We start from the raw sequence: 20829 nt of genomic DNA, 5'->3' as shown, positions 1-20829 counted from the left end.
ACCCTCCTAGCTGACGATATAGCTAGAAGAAAAACCGTCTTCTAAGACAGATGGTGCAATTCTGCGGTATGAAGAGGCTCGAATGGAGGAAAACAAAGAGCCCTCAACACTAAATTCAAGTCCCAAGGTTCTACCGGATGAGAAAATGGGGGTTGAATATGAAGGACTCCTTGTAAAAAAAGTCTGAACCTCACTCAGTAGTGCCAATTTGCGCTGAAAATAAATTGACAGTGCAGACACCTGAACTTTAAGGGAACCTAGTCTGAGTCCCTTATCCAGGCGCTCCTGCAAAAAAGCCAACAGTCTAGACAGGCTAAACCTGGAAGTATGGAAACCCTTGGATTCACACCAAAGGATATAAACCTTCCAGATCCTATGATAAATAGCCGCAGAAGATGACTTTCTTGCCCTAATCATGGTGGCAATAACTCGTGACGAAAAACCCTTAGCCTTAAGAACTAAGGATTCAGCAGCCACGCCGTCAAAGCCAGCCGATCTAAATCGAGATAATGAAGAGGGCCCTGAACTAGCAGGTCTGCGCTCATGGGCGGACGAAACGGCTGATCTGCTGACATTCCCAGAATGTCTGAGAACCACGCCCTCCGAGGCCAATCAGGGGCTACCAAGATTGCCTGAACGCATTCTCTTTTTAGCTTTTTCAGAACGCGAGACAGCATCGGAAAAGGTGGGAACAGATACACCAGCCTGAAGCGCCACGGAATCGCCATGGCGTCTGCTGCGTATGCTCGAGGGTCCCGGGACTTTGCACAATACCGAGGGACCTGACAATTCAGTATGGAAGCCATGGGGTCTATTTCTGGTAGACCCCATCTCCGAACTAGAAGAGCGAATACCTCTTTGCACAGGGACCACTCCCCTGGATGAACTCTCTCCCTGCTTAGGAAATCGGCTTCCCAGTTGTCCACTCCTGGGATATATACCGCCGATATCTGGGGAACGTGATGTTCCGCCCAGATTAGAATCTTGGCAGCCTCTTGCATGACTGACTTGCTGCGAGTTCCTCCATGATGATTCAAGTAAGCCACGGCCGTGGCATTGTCTGACTGTATCTGCAGGTGTTTTCCTTCCAGAAACCACTGAGCTTTTAACAGAGTCTTGAGCACAGCTCTCAACTCCAATATGTTTATGGGAAGAGCTGACTCCTGGGGAGACCAGAGTCCCTGAAACCTTAACGGTCCCGTGACTCCTTCCCAACCCAAAAGACTTGCGTCCGTGCTCACTAAGGTCCAGGGGCCCGATTTGAGGGTCTGACCTTTGCTTAGCTTGCTCGTGGAGAGCCACCATGTTAAGGACAGTCGAGTTAAAAGAGACAGTTGAATGAACTGTCTGTCCAACCGTTCCTGTGACCCCGACCATTTCCGGAGAATTTCCAACTGAAGAGACCGAGAATGAAATTGGGCAAACGGAACTGCCTCGTACACCGACACCATAGTTCCTAGAAGTTTCATGCAGGCGAGCATGGACACTCGAGGACGATCCAATAATACTCTGGTTCTCCGCTGGAGGGCGATGATCTTAACCTGAGGAAGGAACACCCTCTGAACCATTGTGTCGAACACCAATCCCAGAAAGCGCATGCGCTGAGCTGGGATGAGAGACGATTTTGGCACATTCAGAATCCACCCATGGTCCTCCAAGAACTCCATTGTGGTCTGAACCTGGCGAGATAAAATCTCTGCAGACCTCGCCTTTAAAAGAAGGTCGTCTAGATATGGAATTATCGTGACTCCCCTTCATCTCAGGGCACTTGCCATAACTACCATGATTTTTGTGAACACTCGAGGAGCAGAGGCCAGACCAAACGGAAGGGCTCCGAATTGAAAATGATCAGAACTCACCGCAAACCTCAGGAACCGATGATGCTGTTCCCATATGGGGACGTGTAAATACGCATCTTTTATATCGATGGAAGCTAGAAACTCTCCCTCTTCCATCCCTGCAATGACTGTCCGAAGAGACTCCATTTTGAATCTCTGGACTACCACTTGCTTGTTCAAAGACCTGAGGTTCAGTATAGGGCGAAATGTTCCGTCCGGCTTCGGAACCAAGAAGAGATTGGAGTAGAACCCCTGACCCCTTTCTGGCCCCAGCACCACCACTCCCGCACCCTGAAGCTTCGCCACTGCCTCCAGCAGGGTCTGACTTCTGAGGGGACAAGCGGGCACCGGTGAGGAAAGGAACCTTACTGGTGGAAACTGGATTAAGTCTATAACATATCCTTTCGACACCACTCCTCGAATCCAAGCGTCCGACGTGACTGACCACCACTGGCGCTTGAAGAGAAGAAGCCGTGCCCCCGCCACGGGTACCCGCGTGGGGGCCAAGGAGTCATGCTGCAGGTTTTTCACTGGGACGCGACGTTCCCCGTCTGGGAGCGCCTCTACCTCTGCCGCCGCCTCCTCTGGAAACCGCCGGCTGACCCCTTGGTGGGCCGCCACGGCCCTGCGAGAAGGAGCGAAAGGACCGAAACCGAGCTTGACGCGGTTTACGAGAGCCCATAGGAAGAATATTACTCTTCCCTCCTGTGGCTACCTCAATCACTTTCTCAAGCTCCGGCCCAAACATAGTGACTCCATCAAAAGGCAGGATTTCCAAGGACCTCTTTGATTCAGCATCCGTAGTCCACGAACGTAACCACAGGGAACGTTGTGACGCCATAATAAGGCCGCCAATTCTGGCATTGACTGCTACTGCATCCATGGATGCCTGTCCCATATAATTCGCCGTCTCCTGAATGTGCTCAGCGAGAACCAGGAGATCAGGTAGCGGAGCATTACTTTGGATGGCCAAGATCAACTGCTCTGCCCATATCTGCACCGCCTTATTCGCCCATGCCATTGCCATAGTGGGCCTAAACAAGCTACCAGAAGCCACATATGCGGACCGGAGCGCATTGTCACACTTTTTGTCAGTGGAGTCTTTAAGAGATACTCTCTCCTGGGTAGGAATGGCAGAGGAAGAGGACAACCTGATAATGGGTCTGTCCACCTTAGGAGACGCCTCCCATTTAATACAATCCTCTGTTGAAAGAGGGTAAAAACTCTTAAATCTACCCGGCATAACGAACTGTTTTCCTGGGTTTAACCAAGCGTCCGTCACAATCTGTACCATCTCTGATGACGGTGGGAAAGACATAACCTGAGATTTAGTCCTTTTGAAAATGGAGAAACCTGAGGGAGCCGAGGGTGTAGGGTCAGCAAAACCAAGGCTATGCCTAATACCTAACACTAGGCTTTCAATATTACCCACCGAGGTGGTCATAATACTCAGTGAGTCTTCCTCCTGAGTATCCGAGACTATATTCCCATCCTCATCTGATGGGATATCTGAGCCTGGGCTACGACCCTGGTTTACATCCAGTGCGACTCTTTTGGCTCTGTGGGAGACTGCAAGTGGGCGATCATCACTATGAGTCAGAGAACTCTGTGAGGATGTGCCTGCAAATTCTGTCTGGTCACTCGCCCCTGCTACATGTGAAGAGCGCTGCCCTGCAGTGAGAGATACCTGAGATTCTGTAACTACATTCTGACGTATCTCTGCAGCCTGTAACATCACCGTAGTAAACTTTTCCATGGTTGCAGCAAAGGATTTAACCCAAGGCGGCTCTACCATGGCTACCGGTGTTTGAGCTGGGGTGGGACGCTCCTGAGATCCGGTCTCACAAGCAGCGCAAAGGGCACCTTTGTCATGCTGTCCTTTTGAAAGTTTTACTTTACACATGGCACAAGTAAAATACAATGCAGACCCTCCAGAGGATCCCCTGTCAGAGGACTCCTTGTTAGACATTACTGGTTAAATACAGTATAAACTGATAATGACTAGACAGATAAATGATTATTGTCTAAACAGTTAATGTCAGAATACAGCAATACACAATTTGTAGCCAGATCTATATACCCGGGTACAAATTTTGCCCCACAGTAACTTTTAACCTCTCCCGCTAGGTAGAACAATCAACCATGAATGTTTAAAATGTTTTTGTACACAAACAAACACAGGATTTAACGATACCAGTCACAGAAGAGGTAAATGAGAGGAGAGAAGCGACATGCAGCTGCTCGGTGTGAGCTAAAGATGGCGACTCCGCTGTGCAGGATCCTGAGAAGTGCAGGAAACGAAGGTCCTCCTCCAGCTCCGCCTTCATCAAAAAAATGTCTGCTCCTCTCTAAGTTACCGAACAGCTCATCTATAATATGGCTGTCGGTAATCTCTCCACAACACGCTTGTTACAGTGCCCAGGTAGCGTGTGCGTCTCTGCCCTCCTCCTGCAGCACCGCTCTCTATAATATAGGGAGCGCTAACGGACCCCCGCTGCTCGTTGTCAGGGGAGGTGGGGGTATGGAGGAGGGGGCTTTCCGGCTAGTCCGTCGGCGGGGAGAGATGGATCCTGGATCTTCCCCGCGTGACCTATCTCTGTGGCCCGCTGAAGAGGTCTACCTCCGTGGGCACCTAAAGCCCTAATGGCACTATCAACAACTAACAGCTCGCTTCTAGGGGATGAACTACCGGCAAGACTGGTGAAGGAAGACCCGGGCATCAGCCACTTCTTACCTTGCGCGGGGATCAGGGTGAAGGAAGCCCAGGACTATTCACCCTCACTGGGACTTAGGATCGATCCCCGCGAAGCACCCTTAAGAAAAAATAAAATAAAAACGTGAAACACTATCACTAAATAACATATAGGCAGGAGCCTATACTAAACTGGCCTAATTCCTAAGGCACTAAAAAAAACTGAGGTATCTAGGAGAGGAGGGGCATAGCAGAGGAGGGGAGTAAAAATCAAAGAGTTTTTAGTGCCTAAACTCCCAATCCCACTACTATACCCTAATGTCTGGCAGTGTCCCCCAGTGGTAGGAGAGAGAAAGGATTATTTCTGATATGGCCCAAGGCCGCGATTATGATTAAGAGCATTCCTCAGAAGAGGAAGGTGAATTAGACTTTGATCTACAAGAAAGAGACACACTTAGTTCTGTAGATTCTGCATCTGCCCATAATGTTAATAATCTCATTTTGGGTATCAGACATACCTTAGGTTTTGTAGATCCAGAATCCACGGCCTCCTCTGGGTTCTCTTTGTTTAAAAAGACCAAGGGGCGCAGGTGGCGGCTTTCCCACCATCTCCTCAGAGGATGGAAATGGTAGCAGATGCCTGGCTAAGGCCAAATTAAGCAGTTTATGATGCCGGGTAGATTTAAGTTGCTTTACCCTCTCCTGGCAGAGGATTCTGTTAAATGGGAGGCCTTCCCCAGGGTTGACACCCCTGTAGCACGTTTGTCCTCCTCTACAGAGATTCCTACTCAGGAGCGGGTTTCACAGATCCCACGGATAAAAAGTGCGATCAGGCCCTCCGGTCAGCTTACATGGCATCAAGAAGTATGTTTAGGCCGACTATGGCGGTGGCCTGGGCCAACAAGGCCATTCAGCTATGGGCTGAGCAGTTAGAGGCATTCAGGATAACATCCCACGTCCAGAACTTCTCTCCTTTGCCGAGCATATTCAGGAGACTTCAGATTATGTGGCCCAGGCAGCCATGGATGTTGTGTCCGTCAATTCTAGATTCTCAGCCCTCATTATTGGAGCTCGTCGTGCCTTATGGTTACGCTCTTGGACAGCGGACATTGATTCAAAGCAAGCTCTAGAGGCTTTGCCATTTGATGGGGTTCCTCTGTTTGGATCAGAGCTAGAGAGGGTCATTCAGGTGGCCACAAGAGGAAAGAGCAACGCTCTTCACATGGGTTCCAGTAGACCACGACAAGGACGTTTTCTGTCCTTTCGTTCCTCTGCCTGAGGCCGGGCACCCCATCGAGAGGTCAGTCCTCTGCCCCCAGGGGAGGGTATAGCAGAGCAGGGGCGCTGTTAGGCATGGAGCCTCGAGACCAGGTTATATTGCGCAGCGCGACAGTCTTTCCCATGGGAATCTATGGTGGGGGCACGCCTTCTTCGTTTCCAGTGCCAGTGATGGGCATCCACCATGGACATTTGGACACAAGGAATTGTGTTCCGGGGCTGTCATAGACCTAGTTCAGTTCCCACCACCAAGGTTCTTCACCACAGCAATCCCCCCCCCTTTGTCAACTCAGGCGCAAGGCACTTCAGGAAGCAATCCAGAATTTGCTGGCAGCCGGTGTTATTGCTCCAGTTCCAACACAGGAAAGAGGTCTGGGGATTTACACTTCCTAGTGCCAAAACAGGACAGATCATTACATCCAATTTTAAATCTGCAGTCTCTGAACAAGCAGGTAATAACTCAAAAGTTCAGAATGGAGTCCCTTTGGTCTGTCATCGCCAGAATGGAGCAGGGAGAGTTTCTGGCCTCCACAGACATCAAGGATACCTACATGCATGTTCCTATATGGAGGGGCACCATTGCCTTCTCCGCTTTTCGGTAGGAAACTCCCACTTTCAGTTCAGGGCCCTACCTTTCGGCCTAGCTACCGCTCCCTGAATGTTCACCAAGATCATGGCGATCATGGCAGGGCTCCTGGCAACAGAAGGGAGTCACAACAGTTTCCTATCTAGACGATCTCCTTCTGAAAGCACAGTTGGTATCGCTCTTAACTCGTTTCTGGAAGCTCATTGGTGGATTCTGAATTTACCAAAATCATCTCTCATTCCGGCACAGCGAATGCGTTTCCTGTGTCTCATGTTCGACACAGTGACCCAGAGAGTCTATTTACAGGAAAACAAGGTCCTCGTCCTCTTGCGCAGAACCAGGACCCTACTTGTGCGGAGAGGTATCTCTCCTCAGCTGCATGAAACTCCTGGGAATGATGGTTTCAGTGTTCATCAAGGCCGTGCCCTTTGCACAATTCCACTCTTGCCCTCTTCAACAGGAGATTCTTCGAAAGTGGTCGGAATCTCAGAAGCATTTAACAGGCAGATCATTCGCCTGTCGAAATCCACTCGTCTTTCCCTGGCGTGGTGGTTATCCAGACAAAATCTGGACAAGGGTCAGGCCCTTTAGACCGGTCCATGGACTTTAGTTATCACAGACGCAAGTCTGCTAGGCTGGGGAGGGGTAACCGGGTCCCTGATATTTCAGGGCCTCTGGTCCCCCCCAAGAGGCCACACTCTCTATCAACGTCCTAGAACTCAGAGCGGTGTACAGGACATTGACGAAATCTCAGGTTTCTGGCAGGGAAGCCTTTTCAGATTCAGTCAGACAATACCACGGCCGTGGCATATCTGAATCACCAAAGGGGAACTCTCAGTGTAGGAGCCATGTGGGAGACAGCAAAGATCATCGCCACGTGCCCCAGATCAGCCGTTTACATTCCAGGCGTGGAATATTGGGTGGCAGACTTCCTCAGCAGGCAGAGGGTTCACCCGGGCGAATGGTCTCTTAACAAGCGGGTCTTTGCCCTCCCAGTGAAACGCTGGGGCATGCTGGAGAATGATCTTATGGCATTCAGACCAAATCATCAAGTCCCCCTATACTGCTCAAAGTCTCGAGAACCTCAGCCACATTTCACTCACACCCACCAGGGCATTTAGAAAAAGTCTGGTTGTCCATTGTTTAGAATCAAATAATTATAAATTAAATGAGCCTATTCCAGCAAACCCAATTTCTCTGTCATCCTTGGGGGACACCGGGACCTTGGAGTATAGCATAGGACAGGTGAACACTGGCACTTTAACTTTCAGTTAAACAAAGCTCCGGCTCCTCCCCCTCTATACCCCACCTCCTGCTAGTGCCCGGCGAACGGGATGTGCGCTGGGCTGCTTAGCAGCATTTTTGGTTTTATTTTCTCTGAGCCGCGTAGCCGACTGTCGGTCTGAGGTCCCGCTACCAGTTAGGGGAGCGTCGGGGAAACATGCTTTCCCTTTCCTCCCTGCGGACACTGAATTTACAACCCTCCCGCGGCTGCTGCATCCAGGAGAATGGTCCCTCCATCTGGAGGTGTTTCAACAGTTAGTGGTGAAATGGGGTCAGCCGGATGTCGACATAATGGCATCTCGGTTGAATCACAAGGTTCCCCGCTATTGTTCCCGTGCAAGAGATCCCGGGGCAGAAGCGGCGGACGCTATGTCTGTCCCTTGGAGGTACCACTTAGTGTACCTTTTTCCTCCGATATCCATGCTTCCACAAGTACTGAAAGACGTGGAGAGAGGGTGTTCCAGTGCTTCTAGTAGCGCCGGATTGGCCGTGCAGGGCCTTGTACACCGACGTACTCTTCATGGCAGGAGGTCGATCGTGGCGGTTGCCAATACGCCCAGACCTGCTGACCCAGGGTCCCTTTCGTCGTCTAGATTTGCAACGCCTGGCTTTAACGGCGTGGCTGTTGAGGCCCGGATCCTAAAATCTAAGGGTTTTTCGAATCGGGTGGTGCAGACCATGCTCCATGCTCGAAAACCGGCTTCGGCCAAAATAGATCGAGTCTGGAGGACATATATTGGTTGGTGCGAAAAGAAGGGATATCCTACGTCTTCTTTTCGTCTGGCCAGGTTACTCAGGTTCTTGCAGGATGGCTTGGATGCAGGTTTGCGTCTTAGTTCTCTTAAGGGTCAGGTGTCAGCTCTTTCAATCTTCTTTCAAAGAAAACTTGCTGTCATACCTGATGTGCAAACTTTCATTCAAGATGTTCTCCATGTTCAACCTCCTTATGTTCCTCCGGTTCCGCCATGGGATTTGAATTTGATGTTGAGGGCTTTACAGCATCCACCGTTTGAACCCTTGAATACGGTGGATTTCAAATTTCTAACTTTGAAAACGTTTTTTCTTTTACCCATTTCTCACGCAGAGTTTCAGAGCTTGCTGCTTGTCTTGCAAGCCTCCACTGCTGGTTTTTCATGAGGATAGGGCAGTTCTTCGAACCAAGCCCTCCTTCCTCCCTAAAGTTGTATCTAAGTTTCATTTGAATCAGGAAATTGTTATTCCGGCTCTATTTGATTCCTCATCTTCTGATAACGAGGAGTCTATTCATTATCTTGATGTTGTTCGTGTCTTGCGAATTTATGTTAAAAGATCTCAAAAATTACGCAAAACTGAGGATCTTTTCATTCTTTATGATGCTCACAAAAGAGGCTGGCCAGCTTCTAAGGTGACCATTGCTAGGTGGATTACGGCTGTTATCCGACAGGCTTACAATGGGGCTGGGAAGCCTGTCCCTGATAATCTACGGGCGCAATCTACAAGATCTGTAAGTACTTCCTGGGCGGGCCGCCATGGTGCCTCCAGCGAACAATTGTGTAAATCGGCCACGTGGTCTTCTGTACACACTTTCACAAAGTTTTACAGATTTAATGTCTTTGCATCTGGGGATGCAAGTTTTGGGAGAAAGGTGCTTCGGGCCGTTTCTTCTGAGCGTTCCCTCCCGTGAGACAGCTTTGGGATGTCCCCAAGGTCCCGGTGTCCCCCAAGGATGACAGAGAAAATGGGATTTTTATACTTACGTAAAATCCGTTTCTCTTAATCCATTGGGGGCACCGGGCGACCCACCCTTAACGCTCTGGTTTCTCCTTCTGTTTGACATGTTGTCTGGTTGTTAAGAGAATGATATGTTGTTAAGTTTATTCTCTTTTCTTTGGTTTCTCTCTATCTCCCTTTCTGCTTTAGCAGGAGGTGGGGTATAGAGGGGGAGGAGCCGGAGCTTTGTTTAACTGAAAGTTAAAGTGCCAGTGTTCGCCTGTCCTACTCTATAGCCCAAGGTCCCGGTGTCCCCGAATGGATTAAGAGAAACGGATTTTACGGAAGTATAAAAATCCCATTATAACCGGCAAGGTTAAGCAGTGTGCCCAAAATAGGAATAGAGAGAAAAATTAACAGACAAGCAGACATGGTTGTTGCCATGAGAGGAATACAAAGAATATAAGGAAAATGAGTATCACAATTTCTGTTACTGATCTTTTCAAGAATAAGTATCTGTTGGACATTCAGCAAAATATTTAAGATAAGACACCCGTACACAGCTTTTAGATAATGGATGAGATGATGCATACCTTGTGTTAAGATGAGGTTCCAATATCTCTTGAATATGTTCTGGAAATCTCCTCCAAAGCCTCCGCCCCGGACAATCGGTCTTTCCCTCTCTACATTCATATATCGATAGCAGCTCCTGCAGTTACAGGAAATTGGGGGTTAGACATCGCAGGCGCTGCTGTTCTTACTGCTGGTTTTGTTTCTTATAGCAGTGTCAGCAAAAGGTTGAATCATCGTAAAATGGAGAAGAAAACTTTAGAAGATGCTGCAATTTTACAATTCAAATTCTACAATTACTAAAAAAAAAAGTTTAAAGTTGTTATGTACTAGAAATGACATGTTTAAATCTTGTATGAAGTATTTTATTACTCCACAGCATGAACAAAAAACAAAACAAAAACCACAATTAAGTTTGATGCCAATATTTCATTCACCTGAATAGCATAAGCAGCAGAATCCTGTGCCCGGACATTATCAGCATATGCAAGGAATGCTCTTGTCAGCTCCATTAGCAGCTCATAGGCAAAATTCATATCTTCAACTCCAGTCTAAAGAAATAAAGTGCAAACAAGCACAGTTTTTCTTTTAACCTTTTTACTTGATTTAATCCAACATATAGTATTATTTGATCATTCATGCAAATGTACTACTACTATACTGTGGAAAAAAAAGCATTCACTATAGGCAAATCACACATTTTTCATTTTTACTCCACCTATACTAGGAGATCGATATGACTGTAACTTATTAGCAGAACCATTTAAAACTGCTTTGCAGCAAGCCTGATAGGACATTTACATGTTGTGCAAACATTACCACAAATTATACAATAACTGAAGGCAATTTTAAATCGAGGGCAATACAATTAGAATTTTGCAAAGCATTAATCATTACATTAATGTGTCGTCATTATCATTCATTCGCAGCAAATGAGCTGGCTGAAACTGCTTATTTACCACAAATGTAGATCCTTTTCCTTGTGTATCACTAACTGAAAAGTCCAGTCTTCCAGGATCAATAGCACCCAATTGTCCGAGGCATTCACCACACAGCAGACGTGCTTGTGAGCTGGCATCTTGGCACCCTATTAACAGCACCGTCACCAGCTGAGAGATAACTGGCTCAACAGTCTCGCTGTCTGTCGAATACTGTAACAGTTTAGCCTATAAACAAGTTTAGAGACATTCAGATTAAAAAGAATCCATACAGCAATATAAAACATGCAAAAGAACAACTGATCTAAGCGAACACTGAAAAACACAATTTCAATGACACGGTTTATATACAGTCATATACCGAACAAGAATTTTCCACCTGTGTGTGTGTATATGTGTAACAGTTTGCTATTTGGAAAGGATAATTTATCTATTGAGGCAAATGAGCAATACCCCATCTGAGCCGACAAGCAAAACAACTACTTGCCCTCTCTACAACACTTTGGTCCTCTCTAAACATGTGCTGCATGCAGGCCCAGCGCTCCCATTAGGCAACCTTAGGCAGTTGCCTAGGGCGCCGCTGACTAGATTTTCTAATCTAGTCAGCGGCTCGGGAGAGAAGTGCAGCGGCTGTTTTTCAACAGCGCATCTCACACATGATCACTGCAGTGATCATGTGATAGTCTGTCCGGCGGCGCCTCTGAGGTATCACACTGTCTGTCACTGACAGACAGTGTGAATAAAGTTCTCCCCTCCCCTCTCAGCATGCATCGCAAGGAGCAGCTAGAGGAAGAAAAGGTAAGTAAAATGTAATTATTTTTTTATTTAGTGTGTTCGGGGGGCGGGGGCAGCGAAATTTTGCCTAGGGCGCCGTGAACGCTAGCACCGGCCCTGGCTGCATGGACTCCGTAATAGCACAGTTGACTAGTTACAGCATATAGTTGTCCCCACTAAACATACTGTTACTTAGAAAAGATGGGTGCAGGACAGTCATATATAGTCTTGTAATAACAACCTAAAGAACATGAAGACATTTTGTACTAATTGAACATCTTAGTATCAGGGAAAAGCTTACTGAACACAAAACTAGATACCTGATTTTTATACAGTGTCTCCTTTAAACTGGTGAGAGCATGAATACGAACATCAACATTTTCATGCTGAATTGCTTTTATCGATAACTGCATCGCAGTCTGTAGGTCTGTGCTTTTGGTTGTTTCCTGAAGCCAAAACAAACATACATATGACAATAACTGCATACAAAACAAAAAGCAAACCATAAGTTATTAGAGAAATTTTATATATAAAGATCAACACATGACTGAAATGTAGAAGAAAGCTTGAGGGTCAGATTCAAGTAGCCGCGAGGTATCGCCGGACTGCACACCTTGCCAGCTAATACGGTACAGAAATTTCCGCTCACGTTCACTCACAACTCTATAAGACGCAAGGGAAAATGAACAGAGATTTTAGTGAAAACTCTGACACAATGGGGCATATTCAATTAGCTTTCCAGTCCGCGGGATCGCGCCGCGTAGTCAATACACGGTACCGCAATAACGTGGATTTTCGTTCGCAGCCCATAGGGTTGCGTACGAAAATCCGCGTTAATGCGGTACCGTATTAACGGCAATAGTGCGCAGGATTTGCGGTAACGCGCGTTACCGCAAACCGGAAAGCTAATTGAATATGCCCCAATGTGTCTCTTAGGACTGTTCCGAGTCATCTCTCAGCTAATTGAATCAGTCCCTGAGTATGAAATAACAGCCTAGGAACACGTAACCCGAACAGTGCAGTAAGCGGCGACAAGGAGGAGGTTATGCCCTGTATAAGCTGGATCTTCAGATAAAATCTTACAACTTACTTTTCTATATTCCTGGAGAACCTTCAGTATTTGCTTCAGCTCTGGGTGGTCGGGCAGGAAATATATTTCATGGAGGAAGTCTTGAACAGCATCTCTAACAAACAATTAAACCAAGTAAAAAAGATGGCACAAAACATCAGAACTAAAAATCTGTCCTTTTTTCACAAACTACGTATGCCTTCTGCACTCTACGTGTGTATAAAAACAACTATGCACACTATAGCAGGTGACTTGATTCATCTGGATAGTCCTTCCACATACTATTTTAGTTCCTGGGTGTCTTCCTTCTTGCTGAGCTCTTGTAAGGCAGAGGAACACAACAAAAGGAGCCACCCGGGAGAGAACTAGCATATGTAGGACAATTCTCAAGCTGAACCCGATCCTTTCCATGCAGTGTCCATGATTTTTATTTCGTTTTACATACAAAATGCACTAAGCACAGAAATTATTTTATTCAAAAGCGACATGCTCTCTTTAAAAAGTATATAGGTAATGATCAAGCACTTATTGGAGTAGAAGTCTTACACATTTATCGAAAAGCAAAGTTATATTGCTTACATGACCCCATGTGTCTCTTTGTTTCATAGCAGTGCAATCACACATAAAACGACAGTTACAGTCTACTCTTCTAACTCTGTCAACAAGGGCTCTTCCAACCTACCTGTTCTCCACTATGAGATAATGGAAGACGGCCACAGTTTCTTTGGGCTGGATGTGTAACACAGGTAGTAGGGCAACTATAACATGGCTGAGAAGTGAGCCCAGATATGCTTGATCGAGGCACCGGACAAACAAATCCCATGCTCTAAATAACACCAAGAAAAAGAACTATAAAGCACCATATATATATATAATTCCTTGGCAAGCTCACAGATTTTTCTACAACAAAAAGTAATATATGATTTGATGTTTAGATAATACCTGCAACACAGCTCTGGAAAATCCTCTTTGTACCGAAGACCGGTCCTTAGAGTGGTCATCATCTTCACTCTTACAGAACTGGTATGTTTGGGACCCATGAGTTTCATCAGAGACACCAAACTATTTAAGGCCTGGCAATGAGGAATACAAGACAACATGTTTGCACAGCAAGTAACCCAACATTCAATATATCTTGAATGAGTGATTTAATCTGTGTTAATTCATAAGCCTTGTGATAAAAACAAATATTGTAACAATATGTTCAATAATTGTGTAGATAACAACTGCAGTTATTGAGAATGTGAGTATTTTAACATTGAATATTTACAATTGGAATCATTAAATATATAGAATACCTTTACATGAGTTACAAGTAAGCACATGAAAAAAAACAAAAACATATTTCCTAATTGGAAGCAAAGTTCTTACCATCTTTTTGTCTTCAATGCCAATACTGGAACTCAGTAAGTGCATATTAAAGAAAGCCAGAATTCCTAGTAGTTTGGGTTGAAGGTAATCAGCCTGCAGCAAACATAATGTAAAATGTCATAACTGTGTAGTTAAATGAATTAAATATTAGCATCTAATGTTATCTCACCATTATCTCTTGTTTAGTGATGTTCCTGGGTCCTTGGTAAGGATCATCACTGGACGCGAAGGAAGCCAGAATTGACAGTCCATTGAAGACCTGCTGATAATGCTCACCAAGACGCAGCAGTAACTCATTGTGTAGTCCCTGGTAATCCTGTCTGAGTAAACTGCCCAGCTCAATCTCTGTCTCATTCTGCTCATTGGGGGCAAGCACAAAAGGCAAAATGGAAAATATACTAAATTAAATTGTACTCTCAACTAATTGTTTATCAAATTATTAGATCCAATGGTCCAAAGAGAGTGGTTTCCATCCTAAGATTATATATGGTCTCATTTCAGATCTCAGAAAAAAAAAAAATACACTGTATAGCCATATGAAATTCAAGGAACGGTGACTTTTAACCCTTGTACATCTAAAGCCTCCATGTTTCAGTATAGAGGGCTAATATACAGAGAGACATGTTATAAGGAGGATAGTTATAGATTGGACCCTGCCTGGTGTTTGTCCCCCTCACATTGCTGAAGGAAAATCACTCATAGCTGAAGAGAAACATAGATACACAACTTGTGTCTGTCACTGCAGTGTCCGCACACACCTTGAGGTAGTGAAGTGACTTCTCAAGCTCATCCTTGGTGCACGAACAGACAAGGTGAGAGAAAATGTACTTGAAGTTACTGATCAGGATCTCCCTGCGGTTTGCATTGAGCTGCTTGGCAATGGTCCTGATCAGAGCAGAAGCTGCTGGGCTGGCTTTGGCAGCAAGATATGGAAGCAGAAGTTGCAAGGTCTTCTATATAAAAGAAACAACAAATATGTAAACAACTATTTTTAAGCTACATATATAATTTTGCTGCAAAACCAACAAAAGAAAGTGCTTACTGTTAAAAAGCGGTTCAGATCAGGGAAATCAAATACATTGGCTATTTCAGACAGGATGTCCAGGGCTGCTTCTCTGTGATGTGCTGCCTCTTGCTTTTGCACCTCGCTGCTGCCCCCTGGTGTGCTGGCAAGAAGAGTTTGCTGGCTTGTGTGCAGCGATTCCACGAGAAACTACAGGGAAAACAAATTGTTTCATTTATATAAACTTTTCCTAGATCAGGCAGAACAATTGAGTTACAAATATCTAAACTCAGTATAAAGTAAGAAATGGCTAGAACTTCTGATAAATAGCGAAACACAAACAGCCGTATACAACACTCTCTGGATGTCAGCAGGACTACGTATATAAATTATTACAAGCAATGCAATATGCAGCATAAGAACTCACGCTCACCTTGCATATAGGCTTTTTATACTGGCTAAAAAAGTCCTGTAAACGTATAGACTTTGCCACTGCCAGTGATCGGATTTCGGTGTAGGAAGCTCCTGCTACAGATGTCGATTTGGACAAAAGACAATGCAACAGATGTAGTAGTGCAAAAGGCACCAAGTCTCCTTTAGCTGCCCTGAAAATTAAAAAATTTAGAAAATGAGACAATACGATCATTGCGTCTTTCAAGTGATTTCTAAGCACTACATATTTATAGGGATTGGTTTACCCCTTGAATAAACGGTCAGACACTATAGGGCATATTCAATTAGCCACGATGTTTGGTGCAACATCGCGGCTGCACACTTTTTCCAGTACTACGGTACCTCAACATCGCGGAGTGCCCTGGTGACTGTTCCGGAGGCACTACGCGGCTAACTGAATATGCCCATAACTGATGTAAACACCAACCAGTTATATTTACTTTCACCATTCATAAGATGGATTATAAATGTTCTGTGACACTATCAAGTATACATTACTACTTGTTTCATTCAGCAATTTATGGATAACCAATATGTCAATTTAACTTACCGTCCAATGTCGCCTGTTGTAAGAATAAGTGTGTCCTTCATCTCATTATCCCTTGCCATCTGAGCATTTGTATATGCCGCCTTTATTCTAGTAACTAACAGCTGTAATGTGAGGATGAAATATATAAGTGGTGAACATGTTGCAAAGCAAATAAAATAAAAAATACTCCTCATAAATGTTTATCCATGGAAATTGTTAGAAGCACTTAAAAAGCATGCACACCAACTTTGAACATTAATATAGAGTTAAGTGTGTTTTACGGAGCCAAAATGCTTAAGTACCTGAATTATATATTAAAATAAATCGATCTAGCATGATATGGTAGCCAAGTTTCTACAAGAGAACCACATATATGTTAGAAATATGTGGACTGAATACAATAAAAAGCTGAGGTTATATTAGTCTATGGACCCTGTCAAGGATGTTGGCAGCCACAAAAAATGGGATTTTTATACTTACATAAAATCCGTTTCTCTTAATCCATTGGTGGACACCGGGACCTTGGTGTATAGAGTAGGACAGGCGAATGCTGGCACTTTAACTTTCTTTACGATGCTCACAAAAGAGGCTGGCCAGCTTCTAGGGTGACCATTGCTAGGTGGATTACGGCTGTTATCCGTCAGGCTTACAGTGGGGCTGGGGAGCCTGTCCCTGATAATCTAGGGGCGTATTCTACAAGATCTGTAAGTACTTCCTGGGCGGCCCGCCATGGTGCCTCCAGTGAACAGTTGTGTAAAGCGGCCACGTGGTCTTCTGTACACACTTTCACAAAGTTTTACAGATTTAATGTGTTTGCCTCTAGGGATGCAAGTTTTGGGAGAAAAGTGCTTCAGGCAGTTTCTTCTGAGCGTTCCCTCTCGTGAGACAGCTTTGGGATGTCCCCAAGGTCCCGGTGTCCCCCAAGGGATGTGAGAGAAAATGGGATTTTTATACTTACGTAAAATCCATTTCTCTTAATCCGTTGGGGGACACCGGGCGCCCACCCTTAACGCTCTGGTTTTTCCTTCCGTTTGACATGTTGTTTGAGTGTTAAGAGAATGATATGTTGTTAAGTTTGTTCTCTTTTCTTTGGTTCTCTCTATCTCCCTTTCTGCGGGCTTGGTTAAACATAGACTGGGCTCTAGCAGAAGGTGGGGTATAGAGGGGGTGGAGCCAGAGCTTTGTTTAACTGAAGGTTAAAGTGCCAGCATTCGCCTGTCCTACTCTATACGCCAAGGTCCCCAAGGTCCCGGTGTTCCCCAAGGGATGTGAGAGAAATCCTTGGAGTGCTCCAGCTGGACAGCTCTGCTCTAGAATAAGGCAAAGAGTAACACAGATGCCAAAAGCTTCAGAATAATGATTCCTCATTAACTGAGGTGCAGAGTGTGGTGACATAACATGTGTCATACAGGCAATTATATGATTTTATATGAATGTAATAGATGCAGTGTCAGGGTTTACTGTAACCAAATGCAAGAAAGGGGTAAATGGGAAACCCAAGTATACATGCAGTAGGTTTTTTTGCATGTAGATGCATAACTAGCAAATCACACACAGGTATGCTGAAGGTAGAGGACTCACCCAAGCTTAGAGAGCTTGGCATACTTGTGTTCAGCAGAGAAAGGAACTTCAAAGTTCATCAGCTACTTCTATCAAAAGCCTAAGTATGATGCCTAAATATGTTTCAGTATTTATACTATTATAACACAAACAATGAAGGGATTTTTTAATTTAATCTAATGCACATTGTATTTAATGAGTACAATTATTTAAAAAAATAACACATTTTATTGATGCCCAGCAAAAACAAGTGAAACAAGTAGCATTTCAGTTAAGCTTTTTAAAAAAAATGTCTGCACCTCATTTAGACATCCTTCTTCACAGTTCACTGACTCTAAAATATATCTGAGGTTCCCACTGAAGGCTATTCGGACATCCTTGTCTGGGTCTTCCATCAGGTTCAATAAAGCCTCAATCATAATTTTCAAATCCATTTCATCCTTCTCAACATTCAACTGTGTAAACAACTCAGGAATGTTTTTAATGAATGCTACAAATAAATATATAAAAAAAATTATATATATCTCCATAGCTGTCAGAGTTAGGATGCTTGGTATACATCATAATCATACACAGGCATGTTGAGGGACTCACCCATTTTCACAGAGCTTGGCATTCTTCTGTTCAGCAAAGAAAGGAAGGGCTTGAAAACAGAGGCACCGATTCCATGACCAGAGGGAGGCAATAGGGCCACTCTTAGGTTGCTGCAAAGCAGACCACATTCAGTTGGAGGAACCTTGGCTGAGTTGTACACCTCAAATCCAATAGTAAGACCACATGCTAACTTGCTAATTGATTTGGCAAACTCTGTCCTTACCAGCTCAGAGTCATCATTCAAGTGATCTCTACAAGAAAAGAAAGAATGGGAAAAAACATTAACAAAAAGTTGTCACAGTAATATGTGAAAACTGTGTACCAACCATTAGATATTTTGTTCTAAAATGCTTACAGGAAAGAGGGGAAACTGGTGATGTTGGGTATAGAGTGTGATAACTAGAGCATTGGGCACTTTCAAATTTACCAGTAAAATTTAAGTTTCCCCACCTCTATACCCATTGGCTGCTTCCTGAACCTCAGTAACAAAGCCCTAAAGGACAGAATAAGGATTTCAGTTCTTGTTGGAGAACATTGTTTTCTCCTCTCCCTCTTTTTATGTTCTCGAACAAAGATAACTGTGAAAGGACAAAGAACCAAAAGAAACATGGAGTGAAAATGGAGGGTGCCCAGGGTCCCTCACTGGATTCAGAGAAATGGATTTAATGCAAGTACAAAAACCAACTTTCTAATTCATCCATGGGGGACACCGGAGGTGCTGGAAACGTCTCAAGGCTGTTGCTAAGGGAGAATATGCTCAGAAGTCACGATGCGCAGCACCTAAAGTCCAAAACTGGCATTCCTGGATGCAAAAGTATTACATCTCTTTAATCTCTCCCTCTCCACTGGCATCTTCCCCTCCCCCTTCAAACATGCTCTCGTATCCCCCATTCTTAAGAAACCTAATCTCGATCCCACTTCTCTCTCGAACTATCGCCCCATATCTCTTCTGCCTTTTGCCTCCAAAATTCTCGAAAGGCTTGTCTGCAGCCGTCTCACCTCCTACCTTTCTGAACACTCCCTCCTTGATCCTCTCCAGTCTGGCTTCCGCCCTCTTCACTCCACTGAAACTGCCCTGGCTAAAGTCACCAACGACCTCCTCTCTGCTAAAGCCAGGGGCCACTTCTCCCTTCTCATCCTCCTTGACCTCTCTGCAGCCTTCGACACCGTTGACCACCCCCTCCTCCTCCACACCCTCCAGTCTCTCGGCTTCTCCGGCCCAGTCCTGTCCTGGCTAACCTCTTACCTTGCTGACCGATCCTTCTCTGTCACCACCTCTGGGTCTCTCTCCCCCCCGTCCACCCTTCCTGTCGGGGTCCCTCAGGGCTCTGTTCTGGGACCATTACTCTTCTCTCTATACACCTCTTCCCTGGGTCAACTCATCAGCTCCTTCGGCTTTAACTACCACCTTTACGCTGACGACACTCAACTATACCTCTCCTCTCCTGATCTCTCTCCCTCCCTCCTCTCTAGAGTGTCCGCCTGCCTCTCTGCCATCTCCTCCTGGATGTCCTCCCGATTCCTCAAACTTAACCTCGCCAAAACTGAGCTCATAGTTTTTCCTCCCTCTCATACCTCATCCCCTTCTGACCTCTCCATCACTGTCGACAAATCGTCTATCTCCCCTGTCCCCCAACTTCGCTGCCTTGGTGTCATCCTCGACTCCTCTCTCTCGCTAAATCCTGCCGCTTCCAGCTGCGTAACATCGCTCGCATCCGGCCCTTCCTCTCCCAAGATGCCACCAAATGTCTCATCCACTCTCTGATCATCTCCCGCCTAGACTACTGCAACCTCCTCCTCACTGGCCTCCCCCACTCTCATCTTGCTCCCCTTCGATCTGTTCTTAACGCTGCTGCTAGACTTATTTTCCTTTTTCGCCGCTCCTCCTCTGTCTCCCCCCTCTACCTAGCCCTTCACTGGCTCCCATTCCCCTTCAGAATCCTCTACAAACTCCTCACACTCACATACAAGGCCCTCGCCAACTCCACTGCGCCCTACATCTCCACCCTCCTCTCTATTCACACTCCATCCAGCCCTCTCCATTCTGCCTCTGATCGTCGCCTCTTTTCCCCCCTTATTACCTCCTCCCACGCGCGTATCCAAGACTTCGCCCGCGCTGCCCCCCTCCACTGGAACAAGCTCGCTCGCTCCCTCCCTCCATCAGAACTTCCCCTAATCTGCCCAGTTTTAAACGGGCTTTAAAAACCCACCTTTTTCTTAAAGCCTTTCAGTCTCCCACTTAACTCCCTACCTTTTCTGCTGCCTCTCCTCCTTCTTTCCCCTTCTCCGCCCCTGTCCCCCTATTCTCCCTCACTCCCCTGCGTCTCTCTGTCTGTCCACCCCTTCCCTTAGATTGTACGCTCCTCTGAGCAGGGCCATCTCTCCTCCTGTTTCCACCACTTCTAACTCTGCTCTCCAGCTACTTTGCCCTCCTCCTCGAGGACCCTCCTCCCCCCGTCCCCTCTGGGGGTCTCCCTGTCTTCCGCGCCCTCCTTCTTGGGCTCCGTTGTTTGCCGATCCTCCCTCCCCCTTTCCCCGCCCTCTCTAGCTGTGCATTGAGCTTACTGAGTTACTGTGCTTACTGTTTACTGTACTGTGCTG

The 20829-nt window shown here is 45.8% G+C and overlaps 1 protein-coding gene across 1 annotated transcript in view; it reads right to left on the bottom strand.

The window, feature by feature from the left end:
• ATR (ATR checkpoint kinase) overlaps positions 1–20829 on the bottom strand; it is an 87856-nt gene that overhangs the window by 52311 nt on the left and 14716 nt on the right. Inside the window, exons 10-24 of the mRNA XM_075201936.1 lie at positions 18229–18479; positions 17934–18124; positions 16096–16196; positions 15526–15697; positions 15132–15302; positions 14848–15042; positions 14259–14444; positions 14090–14182; positions 13661–13791; positions 13401–13544; positions 12740–12833; positions 11970–12095; positions 10897–11103; positions 10375–10488; positions 9961–10076 (exon numbers count right to left, since the gene is read on the bottom strand). Coding sequence (XP_075058037.1) covers positions 9961–10076; positions 10375–10488; positions 10897–11103; positions 11970–12095; positions 12740–12833; positions 13401–13544; positions 13661–13791; positions 14090–14182; positions 14259–14444; positions 14848–15042; positions 15132–15302; positions 15526–15697; positions 16096–16196; positions 17934–18124; positions 18229–18479 — 2292 coding nt within the window. The remainder of the gene's footprint in view (positions 1–9960; positions 10077–10374; positions 10489–10896; positions 11104–11969; positions 12096–12739; positions 12834–13400; positions 13545–13660; positions 13792–14089; positions 14183–14258; positions 14445–14847; positions 15043–15131; positions 15303–15525; positions 15698–16095; positions 16197–17933; positions 18125–18228; positions 18480–20829) is intronic.

The sequence above is a fragment of the Mixophyes fleayi genome, chromosome 3, assembly GCF_038048845.1.
Source record: "Mixophyes fleayi isolate aMixFle1 chromosome 3, aMixFle1.hap1, whole genome shotgun sequence".
NCBI lineage: Eukaryota > Metazoa > Chordata > Amphibia > Anura > Limnodynastidae > Mixophyes > Mixophyes fleayi.
This window is presented reverse-complemented; position numbering and strand designations above follow the sequence as displayed.